At 38.8% G+C, this 16,178-nt stretch overlaps 1 protein-coding gene across 29 annotated transcripts in view; it reads left to right on the top strand.

Moving 5' to 3' along the window:
- Nucleotides 1-16,178, top strand: part of WDR93 (WD repeat domain 93) — a 46,939-nt gene that overhangs the window by 14,496 nt on the left and 16,265 nt on the right. For 16 of the 29 annotated variants that reach the window (XR_014070483.1, XM_081547109.1, XM_081547118.1 and 13 more), the window contains 4 exons: nt 3,724-3,802; nt 5,930-6,048; nt 7,664-7,702; nt 10,929-11,013. Coding sequence is in view for 28 of the 29 variants with exons in the window: in XM_081547109.1 (XP_081403235.1) it covers nt 3,724-3,802; nt 5,930-6,048; nt 7,664-7,702; nt 10,929-11,013 (322 nt within the window). In the remaining variant the exon portion in view is untranslated. Of the gene's footprint in view, nt 1-3,723; nt 3,803-4,803; nt 4,988-5,929; nt 6,049-7,663; nt 7,703-10,928; nt 11,014-16,178 lie in introns of those variants that run through there. The other 13 variants (XM_081547129.1, XM_081547124.1, XM_081547126.1 and 10 more) reach the window with 1 other exon arrangement.

Below are 16,178 nucleotides of genomic sequence, written 5' to 3'. Positions count from 1 at the left end.
AATACTGAAACTGTATTGCATACAAGAAAAAAAATTGATAAATCAGACTTCATCAAAGCTAAAACCTCTGTTCTTCAAAAGACACTGTTAAAAGAATAAAAAGGCAAATTATAGACTCCTGCTAAGTCGAGTCAGTCAGTCGTGTCTGACTCTGTGTGACCCCATAGACAGCAGCCCACCAGGCTCCTCTGTCCCTGGGGTTCTCCAGGCAAGAATACTGGAGTGGGTTGCCATTTCCTTCTCCAATGCATGAAAGTGAAAAGTGAAAATGAAAAGTGAAAGTGAAGTCACTCAGTCGTGTCCGACTCTTTGCGATCCCATGGACTGTAGCCTACCAGGTTCCTCCGTTCATAGGATTTTCCAGACAAGAGTACTGGAGTGGGTTGCCATTTCCTTCTCCAGGGGATCTTCCTGACCCAGGGATCGAACCCAGGTCTCCCGCATTGCAGGCAGACACTTGACCATCTGAACTACCAGGGAAAACTGTTTTTAAATTTTATGTAAAAAGAAATCTCTTAAAAAAAAGATACAAGGAATACTCATCAATGCATTTCAGAACTGTGACCAGCAGATCCGTGATATCTAAATTCGACAGGGACATTATACACAAAGTAATGTTAGTGAATTAGAACACACCAATAGTGTTTAAAAAATTAATTCATAACATATATATCTTTTAGGGACTTCATTATTGCCTTTGGAAGTTGCTAGGGTACAAAGTCTGTATTCTGAAAACTCATCAGGGAGAGCATCAAGCATTTCTCTTGACCTTCCCACATAGGCTGTATTTCTGGATAATCAAATCGATGATGACAGAAAAAATGGAGAGATTTTCTTTATAGAATTCTAACAAATGTGGATTCCCTGATAGCTCAGTTGGTAAAGAATCCACCTACAACTCAGGAGACCCCGGTCCAATTTCTGGGTTGGGAAGATCCCCTGGAGAAGGGAAAGTCTACCCACTCTAGTATTCTTGGGCTTCCCTTGTGGCTCAGCTGTTAAAGAATCTGCCTGCAATGCGGGAGACCTGGGTTTGATCCCTGGGTTGGGAAGATTCCCCTGGCGAAGGGAAAGGCTACCCACGCCAGTATTCTGGCCTGGAGAATTCTATGGAATATATAGACCATGGGATCACAAAGAGTCAGACACAACTGACTGATTTTCACTTTTAGTTTCAACAAATGTGGAAGGAATGATAGAATTGGACTATCTCAATTTTTAGCCATTTTGCAGAGGAATGGTCTAGATCATTACATCAGTGCTAATGGGGAACTTTATAATTGATGAGCCAAGATGACACCTGTTGTCAGTGATCAATGTGAATTTTATTAAAAGAAAGACCAGCTAGCTATTATGAGCCTCCTGGTGTGATGCCAGAAGGAGACACAGAACACCTGTGTAGTATTCTTGCCTTTTGTTTTAATTGTACCTAAATCTAATCAAACCTCTAGATCTGGTTACTGGTTTATAGGAAATACAAGAGACCCCAAGGACATATTAAATAATGCCATGGGATGCAATCAGTCCAATCCAGAAAGTGAAAAAATCCATAGGACAAATGACCTGATTTATTCAACAAAAAAAAAGGCAAAAAGAAAAACAAATGGGGTAACAGTTATAAATCAAAAGAGACTTAAGAGATAAATTAGCTAAATATAATACATGGACTTTATTTGAATCCTATTTGAACAAACCAATTGTGGAGAGACACTTATGAGACAATTGAGGAAATCTGAAAACAGACTGGCTAGTAAGTGATATTAAAGAGTTAGGATTAATTAAATAAAAATGTTTAATGTAGTCAGGAGGTAATAAAATAAGATTTCCCATATATTATAACTGATGAAGTTGAGTAATGGATACATGGGGTTCATTATACTATTTTCTGTCTTCATGTGCATTTGAAATTTCTATAAAACCTACAAGTTGATAGTAAAATATATAAATAAAAATGTTTTAAAAATGACCATACTACCCAAGACAATCTACAGATTCAATGCAATCGCTATCAAAATACCAATGGCATTTTTCACAGAACTAGAATAAATAATTTTAAAATTTGTGTGGAAATACACAAAAGACCCCAAATGTCAAAGCAAGTTTGAGAAAGAAGAGCAGAGCTGGAGGAATCACGATTCCTGACTTTATACTATACTGCAAAGCTACAGTAATCAAAACAGTAGGTACTGGCACAAAAACAGACACATAGGTTGACTAAACAGGATAGAAAGCCCATGCAATTATGGTCAGTTAATCTATGACAAAGGAGGCAAGATTATACAATGGAGGAAAGGCAATCTCTTCAATAAGTGGTGCTGGGAAAACTGGACAGCTACATGTAAAAGAATGAAATTCAAACATTCTCTAACACTATATGCAAAAATAAACTAAAAATTGATACAAATATACATACACACGATGGAATACTATTAAGCCATAAAAAGAATGAAATTTTGCCATTTGCTGCAACATGGATAGATTTGGAGGGTATTATGCTAAGTGAAAAAGGTCAGACAAAGACAAATATTGTATGATATCACTTTTATGTGGAATCTAAAAAATATAGCAAACTAGTTAATATGACAAAAAAAAAAACCCAACAGACAGATATAGAGAACAAACTAGTACTTACCAGGGGTAGGGAGAAGTAGGGAGGAGTAATATAGGATTATGGAATTAATAGATACAAACTATTATGTGTAAAATGAGCTACAAGGATATTTTGAACAATATGGGGACTACAGCCAATATTTTATAATAACTATAAATGGAGTATACACTTTTAAAATTGTGAATCACTATACTGTACATCAAATATGCTTCCATTTTTAAAAAAGAAAGTGAAAGAAAAACAAAAAAATGTTTAAAACTCCCTCTCCTTAAATAGCTTAGGGGGCTTACTAGCCTAATTCTTGTAGGCACCTAATTTTGCTAGTCTTAGAGCCCCTGAAAAGTGTAGCACATCTGTACACATTGAGTCTTTTTCACCTTGCTGAAAATTCAAGCAGGTTTCTAGGGTTCCATTCAGTCTCTACTTGATATGGACTTAATATTTTTGTGCCCCTAAAATTCATGTTGAAATTCTGATCCCCAGCGTGGGAGGTGATTAGGTCATGAGGGCAGAGTTCTTGTGAGTGGAATTACAGCCCAAGAGAGTTCCCTCAACCCTTCCACCACGTGAGGACACAGAGGTGGCAGGCGGTCCATGAGCCAGGAAGCTAGGTCTTAGCAGACACTGAATCTGCCAGAAATCCTTGGAAATCATGGATCGTCAGAAATAGATGTTGTTTATGAGCCAAATCAGACTATGGCAGTACTATAGCCTAGACAGAGCCTTTTTTTCAAGCAACTGAGCAGAGTTTTCCTTGTCATGTAGAGCTCTTTTCAACACATTTTGAAAAGAGTTATTCATAGGTCTGTAGGGTTTGCAACCTGACCAGGAGATCAGATAGTATGAAATCACTGCAAATGATCAGGAGTATTTATGAAACCAGGAAATAAATCCAAAATCCTTTAGATGGAAAATTGAGTTCTACTTCTTTACATACAATATTGTCCAATTCCTATACAAAAAATGGGACGTCTGAAGCAATTTAAGGCATCTTTTTATGCCTCAATCCTTAAAACGATTTTTTTTCTGATGTGAACTGCAAAAGGCCCTGAAATACACTCTCCTCTATCATCAGGCTAAACTTACTCTATCAGCTTCTCTCTTCTTTTCAGGAGGATGCCAGCAAGCAAACCACCTGTATAAAGATGGAGATTTCTAAAGGAGGGAACTTTGCAGCCTTGCTCCTACAAGGTAAGACTGACCAAAGGCTCTTCAGAAGACTCAGATTTCCAGTATCTTCCAGATAATCACTTTCCCTCCAAAACATTTTACTTTTAAAAATAATTTTGTTTATTTATTTTTGGATGTGCTGGGCCTTTGTTATTGCGCGTGCTTTTCTCTAGTTTTGAAGAGCAGGGGCTATTCTCTAGTTGCAGTGCGTGGTCTTCTTATTGTGGTGGCTTCTCTTGTTGCTGAGCACGGACTCTAGGATGTGCTGGCTTCAGTAGTTGCAGGATGTGGGCTCAGTAGTTGCAGCTCCCAGGCTCTAGAGTGCAGGCTCGGTGGTTGTGGTGCTCCTTACCGCAGGAGCTTAGTTGCTCCTTACCACGTGGGATCTTCCCAGACCAGGGACCAAACTCGTATCCCCTGCGTTGGCAGGCAGATTCTTTACCACTGAGCCAAGGGAAGCCCTCCAACCCTTTTATTTAGAAATAATTTACAGAAGAGTTGCAAAGATATGGCTGAGTTCCCTTATATCCTTCACCCAGTTTCCCTAATACCAACATTTAATATAACCATGGTACATTTGTCAAAATTAAGCAAATAACATTGGTATAATACAATAAACTACATTTTTTTTTTTCAGACTTTGCCAGTTTTTCCTAGATAACTCTTTTGGTTCCAAGGTACAATCCAGGATATCATATTGCATTCGGTCATCATCTTTTTACACTGTACCTATATGTGTGATGTCTTGGTCTTAACCTTGTTTTTCATGACCTCGACACGTTTGAGGAGTACCAGTCAGGTATTTTGTGCAATGGCCCTGATTTTCAGTTTGAGTTTTTCCTCATGATTCAAACTGGGGTTAAGGATTTGGGGGAAGATCTCACAGAGGTGAAATGCTCTTTTCATTGAATTATATTGGGGGGTATGTGATAGCACTACTGCTGATGTTAACCCTGATCACTTAAAGTGATCTGCCAGCTTTCTCCACTGTTGAGCAACTGTTTTTCCCTTTCCTGCTCTAGGTCCAGACCACACTCAAGGGGAGAGAATATAAACACCATTTTCTGGATGTAGGATGATCAGAGAATTTTGAGACCTATGTTGAAACCTCCACAGTGACTGATAAACATTTAGGGGGAGATTCTTGGAGATTATGCAAATATCCTGTTTCTCATTAAAGTTTTGCCCACCAGTTTTAGCATTCAACATTGGATCTTGCTTGTTGCAATTATTCCTGTGGTAATAGAACATATTTTATCCAAATGATTATTAGCTTGACTTTTAACTTTTAAATAATTAGACATTTGGCATCTGGGCCTCTATTTATATTTTTGCCCCAGGTCCCTCAGATGTTAGGTGCTGGAGAAGGATACATATTTTGTAATGCTTTATGCACCGAAGGAAACTTTTATACTATCTGTAGTAGTTTCTTAGGGCTGTTATAGCAAAGTACCACAAACTGGCTGGCTTAAAATTACAGACATTTATTCCCTCACAGCTCTGGAGTCCAAAAGTCTGAAAACAAGATGTCTATATGATTACTTTTTTAAGGAAACGTTTAGCCAGAATCCCATTCTAGGAAAGTAACCTTTCCTGGGTTGGCAGGTATTCAGTACAGAAGCTGCGCATGTTTCTTTGACAAGATAACATTCTCACAGCCACCCCATGGGTTGTCATCTCCGCAAATATTGGTCAGAAGAATTCTCTTGAGGCATCTCTCACAATTCAATTCTAGCCCCTTGTCAGCCATACCCCTCGCAATTACTGATTCTATATATGCCACTTCCCTTCCCAGATGGGAATAGCTGTAACACAAAACATCAGTGGAATTTACCATTTGGAAGCTAGAAAACGTGGGGACCAGGCAGCGTGGACAGTTAGGTTAAAACTGTTACATCAACGCTGTGAGGATGAGAAACCCATCTCCAGTTAGAGGCAGTGGCCTGGGGAGAGGAGCTCAGGGCTCTCTGTGAGTTTGGACTGGCAACGACCACTACAGAACCACGTCTCCTTCCGTTTGTCAAAGTTGCTGTTCCGAAAGTGCCCACTGGCCTCTGTGCCAGTGGTTCTGAGAAGAGGGGCCGTTTCTCTGAGGAAACTCACTGCCTGCTTGCAGTTGCTCAATGGTTCCTCGGTTTCCCAATGCAGGAGCCGGGGACATTTGGCTGGATGTGTATAAACTGCCCAAGGAGTCTTGGGTCAAGGAAGTGCAGTACCCGCAACTTGCCGTAAATACAAAGAAAAAAGTCAGACAGCAGCTGCAATTGGTAGGTAACACCTGTCTTCAACTGGTATGTTTCTCTCTGCCAGCATCTAGCCCACCTCCTTCTTGCAATTTCAAGATGAAGGAGCCCATCTGGAGGCTATAAGACAGGACAAGAGGCACCCTGGCCTGTGTCTCTCAAGTCAGTTTGCTTTGGTTAAAATAAGATGGTTAAAAAGCCAAGGGGTCTTAAAGGGTGGAACGTGGTATCTCTCTCGTCTGGGAGTTGCCTCTCCTCCAAGACCACTCCCAGGCATTTCTCTGGGAGAGTGTTGTTTTTTTGTTTTTGACTCTGACTAATAGATATATTTTTTCCCCTCCTGGGCTGAAATAATCCTTCCATGTCTCCTGTTCCACTACACTCTCCATATTATGGTATAAAGGAGTTGTTCTAAATATTTGGGAATATATGTATTCTTCATATTATTCTTAGAAGGTAGGTAGAACTCTACTATTTCAGTTTAATTATATGTGATCCCTGGGACTGATGCCATCTCTTTAAAATACAGTATTTAAAATACAATATTTTGAGACAGTTTTCTCATCTATCTGATGTGCAGTTATATATATCGGCTGCATGGTGTGTGGCATGTAGGACCTGAGCTCCCCGACTAGGGATCGAATCCATGCCCCCCGCAGGGGAAGTGCACAGTCCTAACCACCGGACCACCAGGGAATTCCCAAAGTGTACTTATTATTTTTTTAATCAACAACAACAAATACCAATTGAGGATGCCTTTAAAACATATTGTGCTGTGTGCTAAAGTGTTAGTGAAATTAACCTACGAGACCAAGATTGAGACTCACATTCAATGCCAAGTACATTGAGTGGCTTTGAGTAAATGCCCTTTCTCTCCAGTGAATGTCTCCGTAGCAAGGTGTGATTTTTGTATCTCTCGGAGAGTTACTGGCCCAGAGACGTTCTTCCTCTAAACTCTTGCAGAATCTATTCCTTGTACCTCTCTTTGACACGTCTCATATACTATCCTGTTGTGCATGGAAGTTCTTTTCTCCTAACTAGATGGTAAACTTCTAGGTTGTTGTACCTTCTGCTTCTTTTTGTCAACCATCCATGGCATCCTACTCAGTGCCCAACAGATACATTTTTTGAGGGATTAACTTATTATCCAAGTGGGAAAAGCACCTTGGAATGGGGGTGATGTCTCACCATAATTCACTCGGTTTTTATACACTGAGAAGCAATCAACTAATGCCAGCTACAGTGGTAGCTCTTGTACTATGAATTATATTCAGAGTTACTTATAAATAATAATTGTCAACATCACTGATATATTTTGCCAATCAGAAATATTCACTTTAACTTAGATTTTTGTAATAGTCTCCTAGCTGACCCCCTCCCTTCTACTCATATTATCTCTTAATGTCACTAATGATTTCTTGTTTCCCCAAATACATTTTAAGATCCTAGAGAACAGGTATCATGTATTAAAATCCTACAGGCCAGAGGACCACACAAATACTGGCCCTCCATGTCTATGGGGATGAGTTCACATCTCACAAGAGTAATTGGGGAGAAGAAGGAGCAACTGAAAAACTTAAAGGAAGAAGGGGAGCATATACCAAACCCATCATGAATTAATTTCTCATTTTTCTCCCAGAACACTCCTGATTCTGTGACTGCAGATAGTTTAGATATGGTAAGAAACTTTAAAGAATATCTCCAAAGAGATTTAACTTGCATGTTAGAAATTTTTATTTTGATTTTAAAGGTACCTTAAATGTCAAATATATTAATAAAATATTCTTACCAGGACACTGTTTTCAGATTCTCTGTGACTCAATCTTGTGCCTGATTCTCTTGAAGATGGCTCCCTATCCTTGAAGATAATTGACCCAAGTCATTTGTTCAGGGGTGGGTTTCCCTGAGATAAGGGGCCCTACCAGTGTGTTCATATGGCCACGGACTTTTGTAAAATTGGAAAAAGTAATATGTTTTAACCATAATCACTTAAGACCACAACCATCTCTTCTCACTCAAACTTCCCCTCTGTCAAAATAGCCCCCAAACTGAGTTGTATTAGGTGGTCGTAGGCACTTTGTATTCTCTTTCTTAGAGAGACCCCTAAATCATATATACTTCAGGCCCCATAGAATCCAGCTTGCCTCTGCCAATGTAAGCAGCCCAATCCACGAAACTGATGTTTGGGGTTTTTCGTTCTATTTTGGTGTAGGAGGTCACCTTTGTATTGGGATACAGCAGAGCACAGACTGGCTTCCCTGGAGCTTCCTGACTCTGCCTCTGAGGCAAAGAGCACGCTGAGCTTTCCAGAGGCTTAGCTCTTGGGATTCAAGCCTGTCAGAAGAGCAATGGTGCACTTCTGAATGGAAGCCTCTCTCCAGAGGCCTTTCCTTTATCCCTTTTAAAATTATGTTTTGTCTCAAATTATACAAATGCCATGTGAACACATTGCTTTGGGAAGAACCAAGTAATGCAGACTCAGCAGCCCTCTCCAGAGATCATCACCATTATTAGCTTGGTGTGTGTTTTCTATGGCCTTTAGTATATAGTTTGATTCAGATATCAGTTTATTTTGAAAAATATACACTTTCACTTTATGGGAATTTTCTTCTATATAAGTGGCATCATACTATATAGATTTTCTTATGAACTTGCATTTTTATACTAATCAACTTATTGGCAAAGTTTTGCAATGTCAAACAAACCTACCTTGTTCTTTTGACATCCTATGTTCTATTCCTACTAAAGATGTACCATAGTTTATTTGGTTGTTCATCCGTTGATGATATTGAAGGTTTTCTTAACTTGTGACCTTTATATAACGCAGTGAAGATCTTTGTAAAACTCTTCCTTGTGTACCCGAGTGCTTCTGAAGGATGTGTGCAATTTTAGTTTTAATATGAAGTGAAGTGAAGTCACTCAGTCGTGTCCGACTCTTTGCGACCCCGTGGACTGTAGCCTACCTGGCTCCTCCGTCCATGAGATTTTCCAGGCAAGAGTACTGGAGTGGGTTGCCATTTCCTTCTCCAGGGGATCTTCCCTACCTAGGGATCGAACCTGGGTCTCCCGCGTTGCAGGCAGACGCTTTACCCTCTGAGCCACCAGGATCCTGTTAAATTGTCCTCTAAAAATGGCATGAAAATTTACATTCAATCAATTTCTTCACAGCCTGGTTAACCTTGATATTATTAATTAATTAATTTTTTGTGCAAATTGATGAAACAAAATAGTATCTCATGTTAATTTTCACTAATCTCATATTTTTATTGGCTATTGAGGTTTTATCTTCTGTGAATTGCCTGTGACTTTTTTGCCAATTATATATTTTCTTCCAATCTGTTGTTTCCTTTTTTTACTTTATGTGCTTTTCTGTTGTAAAGACATTTTAGATTCTGTTATAGTCAGAATTTTTAACCTTTTCTTTACAGTCATCGCACTTAATAAATTCTCCTGTGCTTTCTTCTAATACTTCACAGTTGTGTTTTTTTTTTTTTGCATGTTTCACTCTTTTATACACATGGTAGTTTCTTTTGTGAATGGAGCAAGGAAGAGATCAACTTTGACCTATCTTTTAAAAATAGTGATTGCAACACAAGTATGATTCTTATGTATATTTCTACACTTTTGATCCTGTTCCACTAAAATATTTGTGTGCCTGTACCAAGCACCAAGACCTTAGGAACTTCACAGCATTTAGTGCTATAAACTTACATCTAAGTACTGCTTTACTTGCTTCCTTCAAATTTTGATATTTTATGTTTTCATTTTTGAACATACTTCCTAATTTGCTTTTTTTACTTTCTTTTTTGAAACCAGTGGATTATTTTTGAAGCATGTTATTTAGTGTCCAAATACTTGAGATGTTCTAAATATCTTTTTCTTTTTTTTGGGGGGGGGGTGTTTCTAACTGAATTCCGTTATGATCAGAGAACATACTTCATATAATTTGAAACCTTGCAAATTTATTAACTTGTTTTATGCCCCAAATATGGTTAATTCTGTTAAGTATTCTTTTTTTTTTTTTAATATTTATTTATTTATTTTTGGCTGTGTTGGGTCATAGTTCCAATACTTAAGATCTTTCATTGCAGCACACAGGCTTAGTTGCCCTGAGGCATGTGGGATCTTAGTTCCCCGACCAGGGATCCAACCCATGTCCCCTGCATTGGAGGGCAGATTCTTAACCACTGGACCACCAGAGAAGTCCCTCTGTTAAGTATTCTATGTGCACTTGAAAAGAACATGTAGTCGGTTGTCACTGGTCCAAGTTATTCAAGTCTTCTATATCCTTACTGCTTTCCCTTCTATATTCTTACTGATTTTCTGTCTACTTATCCTATCAATTATTGAGGGAAGAGTGTTGAAATCTATGAGATTGTAGATTTATTTCTGCTTTCACACTAAGAATTTTTGCTTCATATATTTTGAAGCTCTGTTATTAGGTGTAAGGAAACATTTAGAATTTTATATCCCCTTGAGAATTGACCACTTTATCTTTATTCATCGACCCTTTGATCTCTGGTAACATTTTTTGCTCAGAAATCTATTTTGTCAGATATTAATATACCCACCTCAGCTTTCTTTTGATTAGTTTATAAGATATATTTTTATATACTTTAAAAATCTTTATATTTAAGATAAGTTTCTTTTTGATAGCTTATCATTAGGTCTTGCCTTATTAATCCAATCTGTCAAACTCTACCTTTTAATTGGGGTGTTTATATTTAATGTGATTTTTGATGTATTTATATCTAAATCTACCACTTTGCTGTTTAGTTTCTATTTGTCCCACCTGTTTTTCTTTCTTTTTCTTCTTTTTTCACCTTCTTTTGAAATGAGTGTTTCTAATGATCCTGTTTTTTCTCCTTTGCTGGCTTATTATCTGTGCTTTTTCCTTATTGTAGGATATGAACATTTCTTTTAGAGGAGATGTTAAGTTGAGTCTTCCAGTTCAAATAATGAAAATCAAACCACCCAAACCAATTACAGGTATGTATAACTCCATGAATACTGTCTTTCCTTTTGCTATTGATTTCTTAGTTTTTTCTTTCTCTGTCTTTCTCCACATTTTTCATTTATTAACAGCAATATCTGATATACAAATCATAGGCTCTGGGAACTAAAGATTAAAAATATAAATGTTCAAGGATACAATTAACTAAAAGGATTGGGACAACAGGAAAGAGATACCTTTCCTGAGTGCTGGTGGAGTTTACTCATTCCTACTTTCCTGTGTTACTTCATTCACCAGTATTTGCTGAGGGCCAATAATGCACCAGGCACAAAGATGAGTAAGACCCATCTCCTGCGCTCTAGAAGCTGCTGGTGAACAAAGGGAGAATAGGAGGAAACCATCATAGTAGGATTCGATTAGGTGCAGCAGCGGGGAACATCCAGGACCATAACATAGAGGAAGGAGTAACTAACTCTGCCTGGGGCACAGGCAGAGGCTCTATCAGAAGGAACATTTGGGAAGGTTTTAAGAATAAGTGGGAGTTGGCTAAGAGGACCAGAGGGTAAGTCCACACTGTAGACAGAGGACATACAGTCTATACTCGCAATATTCACACATGACCTTAGAGATATACCTACAAGGATGTTTACTGCAGTGCTATTTATAGAGGCATAAGACTGGTGAAGTAAATCTGCTACACTCAGAGTACTTTGCAGCCATTAAAAACAGACAAATGCAAAAGACCAAGAATAGACAATTCACTCTCACAGAAGAACATGGTGATATGATTTCTCCATCAAGATTTATTACAAAGTCACAGTAATTAAAACAAGGTAGAAAAAGAGATGAGTGAATAATAGATGGAAATATATATATATGTAATATAGAAATAGTTGATAGAATATAGTAGATTTAAAGATTAGATGAAAAACACAGGATCGAGAGGGCAGGACAGAGTTAGGCTGAAATGGACCCTTGATATCTGATGAAGGTGGTGCTACAGAGCAGTGAATGGTCATTTCAGTAAGTGGCGCTGGTTGTCCATATGGCCTCTGCCTCACATGATATACAAAATTAAATTCCAGATGAATCACAAAAGTTAATACAAAAGGCAAAACAATAAAACTTTTAGAAAATAATATAAGGCAATACCTTTATGACCTCTGGGTAGGGAAAGACTTTTTAGACCAAAGATAAAAAGTACTTATGATAAAAGAAAAGTTGATAAGTTTGACTATATTAAAATTAAGGACTTCTAATCATCCAAGTACATCATTAACAGCATGAATGAGCAAATTATGCATTGGGAGAAGGCATTTTCAAAACACATAAAATTTATGAATGGTCCATATCCAGACTCTATTCAGAATTCCTACAGACGGTTAGGAAAAAGACAGGTAATTTGGAATATAGTAGGTAAGAGATTATTCAAATGGCCAATAAACGTATGAAAAGATGCTCAGCATAGTTAGTTATCAGGGAAAGGCAAATTAAAACCATAATGAAAAAAAAAAACCATAATGAGATACCACTCAACACCTAATCGGATGGCTAATATTAAAAGATACTGATTATAAACAGATCTGCACACATTGCAGGGTGTTTTTCTAACAAAAGGAGTAAGGAATAATGCTGCTAATAAAAAACAGTGATGATATTGTTTAAAAATAAATAAATAAAAGATATTGATCATACCAAGTTGGTGAGGATGTGAAACAATCAAACCTTTCATACATAGATAGCAAGGAAAATCAGTACAACCACCCTGGAAAACAATTTAGTGTTAGTGTTAAAGAAAAGTTATATCCTCTGACCCAGGATTTACACTGAGTAACCAACCATATTAGTTTGTCTGGGACTAAGGGATTTCCCTGGACATGGGGCTTTTGGTGCTAAAACTAGGAAAACTCCTGCACAAACCAGAATGAGTTAGTCACCCTGCTTCTAGATGTACACCTGATTGGCTTGAAAGTAAAAGTATTTCAGGAAGAATGCACAGGAAAATAATGGCATGATTTCCAATAACCACAAACCATGAAACAACTGAAAATCCATCAACAAAAGAACATGTAAATAAACCTTAATATATATATAAAATTTCTACCAAATGGAATACTATACAGCAATGAAAAGGAACAAACCACAACTATACACAACAAAATGGATAAATCTCACAGTATTAAGCAAAAGAGGGCACATATAGAATTGACACTGTATAATTCCATTGTGTACAGCTATTTCAAATCCTAAAGGATGATGCTGTGAAAGTGCTGCACTCAATATGCCAGGAAATTGGGAAAACTCAGCAGTGGCCACAGTGGCCACAGGACTGGAAAAGGTCAGTTTTCGTTCCAATCCCAAAGAAAGGCAATGCCAAAGAATGCTCAAACTACCACACAATTGCACTCATCTCACACGCTAGTAAAGTAATGCTCAAAATTCTCCAAGCCAGGCTTCAGCAATATGTGAATCATGAACTTCCAGATGTTCAAGCTGGTTTTAGAAAAGGCAAAGGAACCAGAGATCAAATTGCCAACATCTGCTGGATCATCGAAAAAGCAAGAGAGTTCCAGAAAAACATCTATTTCTGCTTTATTGACTATGCCAAAGCCTTTGACTGTGTGTATCACAATAAACTATGGAAAATTCTGAAAGAGATGGGAATACCAGACCACCTGACCTGCCTCTTGAGAAACCTGTATGCAGGTCAAGAAGCAACAGTTAGAACTGGACATGGAACAACAGACTGGTTCCAAATAGGAAAAGGAGTACATCAAGGCTGTATATTGTCACCCTGCTTATTTAACTTATATGCAGAGTACATCATGAGAAACGCTGGGCTGGATGAAGCACAAGCTGGAATCAAGATTGCCAGGAGAAATATCAATAACCTCAGATATGCAGATGTCACCACCCTTATGGCAGAAAGTGGAGAAGAACTAAAGAGCCTCTTAATGAAGGTGAAAGAGGAGAGTGAAAAAGTTGGCTTAAAGTTCAACATTCATAAAACTAGGATCATGGCATCTGGTCCCATCACTTCATGGGAAATAGATGGGGAAACAGTGGCTGACTTTATTTTTCTGGGCTCCAAACTCACTGCAGATGGTGACTGCAGCCATGAAATTAAAAGATGCTTACTCCTTGGAAGGGAAGTTATGACCAACCTAGGCAGCATATTAAAAAGCAGAGCCATTACTTTGTCAACAAAGGTCCGTCTAGTCATGGCTATGGTTTTTCCAGTGGTCATGTATGGATGTGAGAGTTGGATTATAAAGAAAGCTGAGCGCTGAAGAATTGATGCTTTTGAACTGTGGTGTTGGAGAAGACTCTTGAGAGTCCCTTGGACTGCAAGGAGATCCATCCAGTCCATCCTAAAGGAGATCAGTCCTGGGTGTTCATTGGAAGAACTGATGTTGAAGCTGAAACTCCAATACTTTGGCCACCTGATGTGAAGAACTGACTCATTGGAAAAGACCCTGATGCTGGGAAAGATTGAAGGCAGGAGGAGAAGGGGATGACAGAGGATGAGATGGTTGGATGGCATCACCGACTGAATGGACATGGGTTTGGGTGAGCTCCGGGAGTTGGTGATGGACAGGGAGGCCTGGCGTGCTATGGTTCATGGGGTCGCAAAGAGTCGGACATGACTGAGTGACTAAACTGAACTGAACTGAACAGCTCAAAAATAAGGCAAAACAAAGCTGTAGTGTTTAGATGCATATTTAGGTAGCAAAAGTAACATAAATGTCATGAAGTGATTACCTAAAAGCCAAGAGAATGGTTGCTGCTTTTCTCAGGGGGTTATGACTGGAGCAGGGCCCTTGGGAAGCTTTTAGTAGGGAGATGTGATATCTGTTTCTTGACCTCAGGAGAGACAGATGTTTTTTTAGCATAATTTGTTAAGATGTATTTAAAGGAAAAGATACATTTTTATGCTCCTTTCTGAATGTGTTATAGTTCACAACAAGAAAAGGATTTAATAAATGCGAATAAGCAACAAACAATGAAGAAGAACTGTAGTACTGAAATAAAGAGATCGCCCAAGATATTTCATTAAATCAAAATGCAAAACAAACCAAAAAACAAAATGCAAGAGGTGTAGGGTATGACAGCAATTCTCAAACTTTAGCTGGATCAGACTCACTTGGAGGATTTATAAAAACCCAAATTGCTGGGCCCTACCCACAGCGTTTCTGTTTCATTTCTAACCTTGCTGATCTGGGACCACATTTCAAGAACTGCTAGTTAATATATGGTATCATTTGTGTTATAAAATACATACAAATGTACATGTAATACATATAATAATATATATTATACTATATACATTATATAATGTAGCAATATGCTGCCATCTGGGGCTTCTCTGAGGGCTCAGATGGTAAAGAGTCTAACTGCAGTGCAGGAGACCCGGGTTTGATTCCCTGGGTCAGGAAGATTCCTTGGAGAAGGAAATGGCAACACACTCCAGTATTCTTGCCTGGAGAATCCCATGGACAGAAGAGTTTGGTGGGCTACAGTCCAGAAGGTCGCAAAAGAGTCGGACACAGCTGAGCAACTAACACACATGCTGCTGTCTAGAAGGGGTCTGTTTCTAGAAAGTTGTACAAGAAACTGATAACAATGGTTGCCTCTGGAGAACGGGACTTGGGGCCCTGTGGGACCTCCTGGGCACTTTCCAAAGAGTAAACGAGTTCTGAAAATTAGGGTTCATGCCCAGAAAATAAATCACCTAGGTTTACTGTGGGTGTGCATACTCAGTCGCTCAGTCACGTCTAACTCTTTGCGACCCCATGGACTTTAGCCCACCGGGCTCCTCCGTCCAGGAGATTTCCCAGGCAAGAACACTGGAGTGGGTTGTCATTTCCTCCTCCAGGGGATTTTCCCAACCTAGGGATCGAACCCTGTGGCTCCTGCATTGGCAGGTGGATTCTTTACCACTTGAGCCACCTGGAAAGTCCCCACTGTGGATTTAGGAGCAGATGAGAAAGAAGGAAATGAAAGGTTATTGGGAAGGAGAATGATAAAAATGATTGGCAGAGAAAGGAGAATTTTTAAAGGAAGGCAGCTGGATCAGTGTAAGCAGAGAAGGAGGCTGGGACTGCGTATTGAGGGTCCTGAGCCACGGCTGAATAGTGCAAGTGACTGGCAGGTTTGGGGCCTTGCTAGGCTGGAGAGACAGCAACGGTGACCTAAGGTC

The sequence above is a fragment of the Giraffa tippelskirchi genome, chromosome 12, assembly GCF_054371585.1.
Source record: "Giraffa tippelskirchi isolate mGirTip1 chromosome 12, T2T-mGirTip1v1.2.pri, whole genome shotgun sequence".
Taxonomy (NCBI): Eukaryota; Metazoa; Chordata; class Mammalia; order Artiodactyla; family Giraffidae; genus Giraffa; species Giraffa tippelskirchi.
This window is presented reverse-complemented; position numbering and strand designations above follow the sequence as displayed.